The 8992-nt window shown below is 51.6% G+C and overlaps 1 protein-coding gene across 2 annotated transcripts in view; it reads right to left on the reverse strand.

Annotated features, from left to right (window-relative positions):
* Window positions 1-8992, reverse strand: part of MGAT5B (mannosyl (alpha-1,6-)-glycoprotein beta-1,6-N-acetyl-glucosaminyltransferase, isozyme B) — a 76001-nt gene that overhangs the window by 7767 nt on the left and 59242 nt on the right. For both annotated transcript variants that reach the window (XM_006886178.1, XM_006886179.1), the window contains 3 exons: window positions 5609-5764; window positions 4160-4306; window positions 3923-4039 (listed from right to left, as the gene is read on the reverse strand). In XM_006886178.1, the coding sequence (XP_006886240.1) occupies window positions 3923-4039; window positions 4160-4306; window positions 5609-5764 (420 nt within the window). The remainder of the gene's footprint in view (window positions 1-3922; window positions 4040-4159; window positions 4307-5608; window positions 5765-8992) is intronic.

The following is an 8992-nucleotide window of genomic DNA, read 5'->3' on the forward strand; positions in this document are numbered from 1 at the left end:
GAGACCCTGCCCTAGCCTGCAGCATCCTCCCAGCCTCCACCACACTCAGGAACATCTGATAGTTTCCTGTGTGTCTTATCAATAATAACAATATGTCTTATATCAGTGTCACAGTGTGTCACTGGCAGATGTTCACTCCCAGATGCTCAAAGATCAAGTTTATAAAGATCCTTATAATAAGGAAAACAAAAAAATGAGGTGTCCAGCTTACAGCACAGAAGCATCATGACAGAGCTGCTGGGCGGAACTCCGCCCTACCTGTGCCTGGGTTGCTTGATCATTTTGTTATTTTTTTGAAAAACTGACTAACCAATAAAACACATGATGTTGTTGTTGTTATTGTGTGCCATCAAGTCGCTTGCAACACATAGCAACCCTATGTATAAGAGCCCTAAACCCTGCTCTAGCCTGTGCCAAACTCACCGGTTCAAACACACTTACTCCCACCAGCCCAATCACAGTGGTTTAAAAAATAACAAAAAAGCGAACAATAGGAAATCTGCCCCCCCCCCTCCAGGCAGCCACCTGGCTGGTCTCCTGTGTGTCCATCCACAAACGATGCACAGACACACGGCACGTGGGTCGCATGCCTCCCACCCACCACGCCTCTCTCTGTGGTTATCTGACGGGGTGCTCCATCCACAGGGCTGGGCACCTGTCCCTTCAGCTTAACGATCGATATGCAGGAGCAGACAGCTCAAGAGTGGGGACGTGTTTGCTGGTCCCCATCTCTCCCCTACTTCCTCAGGTCCATGAATAGGAGGACAGAAGGAGGTGGGCTGGGTAATGAGAGAAAGAAGGAAGCAGATGACTATTATGGTGTTGAAAAGGAACACTGGGTTGAGATGCCAGAGTGTCACGGATTGAATTGTGTCCCCACAAAATATGCATCAGCGTGACTGGGCCACGACTCTCAGTGGTTAGTCAGTTATGTAACAATGTAATTATACAGTTATGTAACAATGTAATTAGACAGTTATGTAACGATGTTATTTGGGAGTTATGTAATGATGTAATCATCCCTCACTATGCGCTCAGCCCTGACTGGACAATGCAATGCTCATCCTTCTGGTCTTAGCCCTGACCGGATGTGAGGAAGGTTTCCCTGGAGTGTGGCCTGTAGCACCTTCTGTCTTAGATGAAAGGCAAGAGAAGCAAGCAAAGATAGGAGGATCTATTATCACCAAAAAGGAAGAGCCCAGAGCTTGTCCTTTGGATCTAGGGTCCCTGTGCTTGGAACCTCCCAGAACCAGGAGACAGAGAGAGGGAAAGCCTTCCTCTAGAGTTAGAACCCTGAATTTGGACTTCTAGTCTCCTCAGCTTTGTGAGAAGACGTGTCTGTTTGTGAAAGCCACTCCTTTGTGGTATGTGTTAGGGCAGCAATAGAGAAGAGAAGCACTGAGCTACAGCAGGAAGTGGCCCACGGGGGCCATGGCGGACAGCACTGTCCACTTGGCCTGACTCCTGCCCAAAGGAAGGACCAGGACACAGGAGCCATTGGGAGCCACAGTGGTGTCCACGAGCTCCCACCCGCACTCATGCGCACCAACAATCAAACATGAAGACCTGAGTATTTGACAGCCCCCCTACTCAAAGTGTGGCCCCAGGACCCGTAGCACTGGCATCCCCCGAGAGCTCATTAGAACGGTAGGTCTCTCAGCTCCATCTCAGTCCTGCCAATCAAAGTCTGCATTTTAACAAGATCCCCAGGGACATACCTTCCTGTTACAGTCTGGGGGGAACTCCTGAGGGGGCCGCAGATGCCCACCTATAGTGTGGTTCAAAGGACCCCACACCTTTGACATTTCCTCAGCCCTGACTGGTGACGGTGGCACGCTCAGGGCCTGGCCCCCTGCTCCGTACACACTGTGAATGATCCTGCCACCAGCGCTGGTCTGTGAGGTTGCGGACTGCTCTGGGGGTGGATCGAGGGTGTGACGGGTGTGACAGCTGCCCTGGTGCCACTGGAGGGGACACACCTCCGAGCAACTTCTCCTCACCAGCTCAGTTTCCACTGCCCGCGGTGAGAGATCACCCTAGAAATGTGCCTCTGGGGTGCTTGCTACACCCCCCACCCCCTCCATCCTACACTCCTACACACACAATATACACACATCACCCACACCCACATGCATACACACACATCACATGTACCATATACACACACAACCCCACATACAACACACCACATACATGCACATGTTACATATACCAGACACATCACACCCCCATGTATATACACACACATCACACGTACCATATACACACACAACCCCACATACAACACACCACATACATACACATGTTACATGTACCAGACACATCACACCCACCCATGTATATACACACACATCACAAGTACCATATACACACACAACCCCACATACATACCTATGTATACCCCACATACACCACATACATACACACATCACACATACCATGTACACACATCACACGTACCATATACATACACAATCCCACACACAACACACCACATACATACACATATTACATATACCAGACAGACACATCACAGCCCCCCACATATATACACACACATCACATGTATCATATACACACACAACCCCACATACAACATACCACATACATACACATTACATGTACCAGACACATCACACACCCATGCATACACACACATCACATGTATCATATACACACACAACCCCACATACAACATACCACTATACATACACATGTTATATGTACCAGACACATCACACCCCCCCACGTATATACACACACAACACACCACACACATACACGTTACATGTAACAGACACATCACACACCCACGTATGCACACACATCACATGTATAATATACACACACAAATCCACACACATACCTACGTACACCCTCCATATACACCACATACATACACACATCACACATACCATGTACACACATCACACACACCCACATACCTATACACGCATCACACGTACCATATACACACACAATCCCACACACAACACACCACATACATACACATATTACATATACCAGATAGACACATCACACACCCCACGTATATATACACATCACATGTACCATATACACACACAACCCCACATACAAACCTATGTACACCCCCACATACACCACACCATACCCCCACATACATACACACATCATATCACACATACCATGTACACACATCACACACACCCACATACAACAAACCACATACATATACATATTACATATACCAGACAGACACATCACACCCCCCACGTATATATACACACATCACATGTATCATATATACACACAACCCCACATACAACATACCACATACATACACATATTACATATACCAGATAGACACATCACACACCCCATGTATATATACACACACATCACGTGTACCACATACACAACCCCACATACATACGTACACCACACTATACCCCCCACATACACCACATACATACACACATCACACCCACATACATATACACACATCACATGTACCATATACACACAATCCCACAAACATATAATACACCATATACATAAACATTACATACAGCATATACACACATCCACATACACCACACATACATAGACATCACACATACCATATACACTCACAACCCCACATACATACATACACCACACACATATACACACACCACATACATACCCATGTCACACACACCATATACACACATACACACATCACACGTCATACACACACATATCCACACATACACACATCTGGAAACACCACACCCACCCTCCCCCCATCAAACATACACACATATACTGACAATCCACACATACACATGCCACATGCACTTCAAAGCCCCAGCTCAACCCTCCTCACCCAGGCCGCCTGCTCAGCTCAGTCTGGACTCGCCCAGAGGTCCGAGGTGGCCCTGCCTGCACTGGTCCTCACCTGCGTTCTCATGATGACCTTGATGGCTGCTTCAAACTCCTCCGAGTTGTTGTAGTCCACGGTCCACACGTGGGGCTTGCCGATGAAGTTCTCTGCGTAGGGATGCTGGGAGAACACCTGGGGCCGAGGCAGGGCGCAGAGCACTGGAGTGAGGCACCCTGCCCTGGCGTCCTGTCCCTCCCTCCCTTTGCCCCTTGCCTCTCTGGCCCAGGGTCTGCGGGCTGGGTGCTCCCTCACCTCTCTGGAAGTGGGCTTGCCTCGGAAGAACTCGTGGTTCAGGGAGCTGTGGGGCGGGCTGAAGCGGGACTGCAGGAAGATGCAGCCATTGGCGATGGCTTCCAGGGGTGCGGGGCCCTCGTAGGGGAAGCCAAAGCCTATGAAGAGCTGAAGAAGACGAGGGGTTAGAGACCGGAGCCACCACAGCGCAGGGTCCCAGCGGTGGAGGGCCAGGTTAGCGGCTGGGACATGGCACAGAAGCGGTAGATAGGTAGCCCAGCTCTGGGCCGTGGGCGAGGCGCCTCTGCTCTTTGAGGCTTGGTGTCTCCATTCCCGTGAGCTTAGATAGTGAGTCCTGAAGACTGAGGAAGTGACGCCTTTGGCTTGTGGGGCTGGTGAAGAACACTGACTAGAGCTTAGGCAGCCGAATAGCAAACAAACCTGTCCTAGTCGGACAGCGCGCACTTGGGAAGCAGGGAGGGCGACACTGCATCTCATGCATTCTGGGCGTGTTACCAGGAAGGCCCGGGCCCTGGACAAGGATGGTTTGGAAAAGCAGAGAGTCAGGAGGACCCTCCATGAGGTGGAGTCGCAGAGGGGCTGGGCTGCAACCAGGGGCGGACGCACAGAAGAGTGGGAGGATGGGCGGGACAGGGCAGTGCACGGGGTCAGTCGGAGCTGACTCGACGGCACCTCTCAACGCGTGCATAGGACAACCAGGAGCCCTGACAGTGAAGTGGTTAAAGCATCCAACTGGAAACTAAAAGGCCGGCAGTTCAAACCCACCAGCTGCTGTGTGGGAAAACGCTGACTCTGCTTCCCTAAACATCCACAGCCCAGGAGGCTCTGGTCAGTTCTCCCCTGGCCTTCGGGATCACCAGGCGTCTGATGGATTTGATGACAAAGGCCTGGGTTTCTTAATAGGCCACCTCAGTGGTCTCTTTCTGCTCTGACAGGATATGATTCTGGAAGTGGCAGGAGAACAGTGGGTGTCTTGGGTTTAGAAGGCCCAGATTCACATTTGTGACTGATTTCTAAGGACGTCTGTGTCTGCCATGGTGGCCACGGCTCCAGAGGTACAGTACAGCTCAGGGACACCTAGAGGCAGCGGGGCGGGAGCTGGTGGCCTGATGGCATTCCAGCAAGGACCCCTCTCTCAGCCTTCCCAGGGCCTCTTCAGTGACTCCCAAAGCCGGGCGTCCCTTGTGCCGCTGGGCTGGGTGGACACTGAGAGGGAAGCAGCCCACTCTACCCTGCCAGTGATGTCAGCTCTGCCGGCCCCAGACTCCCCTTCCACAGTGAGGCCTCTCCTCCCTGGGGTCACCCCCAAGAGGAGTTGCCATGAGACCCAGGGAGCAGAGCATGCTGGACCTGAATGGAGAGGGCCTTGAGGGATGGTGGCAAACATGCTGGAGTGACGTGGTCAGCACGCGGCCAGGCTGGGGTCAGGGCGGCGGAGGGCCAGCTCACCTTGGCCTTGCGCAGTAGCTGCTGGAACTCGGGCTGGGGCAGGAGACCGTGGTTCTTCACGAAGGCCGGGACCTCGGGCGGCCGCTGGCTCTCATAGTACACGGTGCCGTGGATCTCCATGTACTTGTTCAGGATGTTCAGAAACTTGTCCTTGCCCTGGAAGAGGCGGGAGAGGAGATGGGCCTCACGGACACCTGGAGGTCAAAGTCGGAGGAGGAGACACCCTGCTCTGCAAACCAGCCGCCGTGAACCCTAGTCTGCCATGAACTAACTGTGACCCCGCGTAAGACTACTCTCCTTGAGAGACTGGACTAGGTAAGAGGCTTCAGAACTCTTTTTCAGCCATAAGGCTGATTTCTTTCCACAGGAACCCTAAGGGGTACCAGCATTTAAATGGATCTAAGGGGGGGCTGTCTGGTCTGGTTTGCTTCCCCTGATCTGAGGTCTCCAAGTACCTCTGAGACACTCCGGAGCTCTGCAGAGCTGGACCCATCCATTAAACTACGGCCATCCACCCACCCTCATCTCATTCATCCGTCCATCAAGTCACTCAGCCATGCATCTGTCTGTCTACCTTGCCTTCCACATCTATCCATCCACATTCACCTCATTCTTCCATCAGCTCACTTGGCCATGCATCTGTCCATCCACTTATCCATCCAGCCTCACATCCACATCCACCCATCTATCCAGATCCACCCACGTAGCCATCTAATCCATCCAACCACATCCATCTGCACATTATCGATCCACCTACATCCATCCATGCTTCTCTGTACATTCATGTTTCTGTTCCTTGAGCCAGGCAGCCAGTGATCTGTATCCATCCAATCCATCTATCCATCAGTTCTCCCATCCATCCATCCATCCATCCATCCATCCATCCATCCATCCATCCATCCACCCACCCACCCATGCTATGTCTATTTATTGGGCACTTGCTATGTGCTGGCAACTGTTCCAAGTTCTGGGAACACAGTAGGGACAAGTCAAGTTCTATGCTAGTGGAGGGTGCTTGTTAGTGAAAACCTCTCAAACTGGCAAAAGCTCAGCCCCTCCAGATCTGAGACTCCAAAGTGCAGGCTCTGTGAGCCCTCACCCCAGGAAGGCTGAGAAACAGCCCCAGGCCCAGCCTTCAGAGCCAGGGCACAGGGCAGGGCAGAGCCAGGGGACGGGGCAGGCAAGGGACAGAGCAGGGCAAGCAGAGCAAGGAGAAAGGAGCCCTGGGCACACATGCTGCCCCTTTGGGCCAGGGCCCTGACCTGGGAGCTGTGGTCAGTGGAGGAGGTAAGGACAGGGCCCTCCCCAAGGATGGTACACAACGCTGCTCCTGGGGTGTCACCTGCTTGCTCTTGGGGACTTTTTGAAGCTTACAGGATTGAAAGGGAGAAACTGAGAAGGAGCGTCAACACCTGCCATCTTGGAGAAGCATGGGGAGGGGTCTTCAGCGAGGGCTAGTTCCCAGCAGACACATGGGTCCAAGGAATGGCCAGCGCACTCGGGTCCTGCTGGCCAGTCACAAGGGGCGTCAGTTCTAACCGCACTGGCAGACGTGTTCTTGGTGGCTCCAGAGTCTGTTTCAACTCAGCAACCCCATTTGACGGAGCAGAAGTGCCCCCAAGGGCTTACAGCCTGCAATCCCTGCAGTAGCAGATCACCTGATTTTCCCCCCTCTAGTTGGATTTGAACCACCAAGCTTTACAGTTAGTTTTAGAGCAGCTGGTGGTTCAAACCACTGGTCTTTCACTTAGCAGTCTAGTGAATTAAACTACGGCACCATCAGGACTCGGCAAACAGAATCAAGACAGAAAAATGACAAGACCAAGATCCCAGGGAAGAACCAGACTGTGGATCCCAGCATTTGGGTCAGCTCTTCCCTCAAGACATCTCTGGATTCCAGAGACAGCACGGAGCTGAGTCTGCAGAGTGGAGGGGTTGAAGTGACCTCTGACTGAGGCCTGGCAAGGACGGGGGAACCCAGGTGGAACCTCTGTGTTTGCATAAGAAGTGTGAGGTACAACACCCCAGAGAGTGGAGGAACAGAGGACTAGAACAGCCTCTGAGGTGGCTGGACCTGGTTTAAATCGTCTCAGTCACTGGGATAGTGATCAGAACCGCCAGGCAGCCCCTTCCCCTCGATGCAAGAGAAAAGCAAAAAGAAATCAATCCTCTCTGGAAGAAGATCACATCATCCTTGACCTCCCAGGACTTTCACAATTTTCATTTTGCAGAGCGCAATAAAAACCCCAGCAAGTTTTGTAGATGTTAACCAGCTTGCTCTTATACGGAAATGTGAAGTACCAAGATGAGACAAAAACGACGTTGGAAAAGGGCCATGTCAGCCCACCTGCACCGGCCGGCTTCAAGGGTTATGATAAAGCTACGTCACCAAGACGGGGGCATTGGCACCAAGAAAGACAGATAGACAGACGGACAGATCCACGGGATGGAGCAGAGGGGAGAGATACAGCTGCATGGTCCAGGGGGACGGATCTCTGCAGCAGTACGTCTAAATGAATATTGACTTTAGGAACCAATGTATTTTGGGGTTAGAAATATATAGAGAGAATTAAAGCATAATAAAAGCATATTTTAAAAATCCAAACACACTGCTTTTGAGCCAATTCCAACTCTTTCCATCAGGTTTCCAAGGCTGTGAATCTTTGTAGGAGGAGAATTTCCATCTTTCTCCTGCAAAGCACTGCTGGGCTCAAATCGCCAACTTTATAGTTAGCAGTGTACTGCGTACTAAGACCAGAGTGCGCACCGTGTACTAAGACCACAGTGCGTACCCCGTACTAAGACCACAGTGCGTACCCCGTACTAAGACCACAGTGCGTGCCGCGTACTAAGACCACAGTGCGTGCCGCGTACTAAGACCACAGTGCATATCCCGTACTAAGAACAGTGCGTACCCCGTACTAAGACCACAGTGCGTACCGCGTACTAAGAACAGTGCATACCACGTACTAAGAACAGTGCATACCACGTACTAAGAAGCACCAGGGTTCCTAACAGCATATAAATTATGTGGGTAGGGGCATAAATGTGTTTGAAAGCTTAATACTATCAAAGGAAAGGCCAAAGTAATGATTTTTATTAGACTTTATTAAGTGAAGCACGTGCGTTGTAATCTCCAGGACAACCACTAAGAGAACATGACAGACCCACTTCAGAGTCAGTTCAGGGGCACCCCCCACCCCAGGACAGGGAAGAGGCCCCCAGGACAGAGGAGAGAGGCTCCCAGGACAGAGGAGAGAGGCCCCCAGGACAGAGGAGAGAGGCCCCCAGGACAGAGGAGAGAGGCCCCCAGGACAGAGGAGAGAGGCCCCCAGGACAGGAGAGAGGCCCCCAGGACAGAGGAGAGAGGCTCCCAGGACAGGA

This window comes from Elephantulus edwardii, unplaced genomic scaffold (genome assembly GCF_000299155.1).
Source record: "Elephantulus edwardii isolate Elephantulus edwardi_28Jun2011 unplaced genomic scaffold, EleEdw1.0 scaffold00048, whole genome shotgun sequence".
In the NCBI taxonomy this organism is placed as follows: domain Eukaryota; kingdom Metazoa; phylum Chordata; class Mammalia; order Macroscelidea; family Macroscelididae; genus Elephantulus; species Elephantulus edwardii.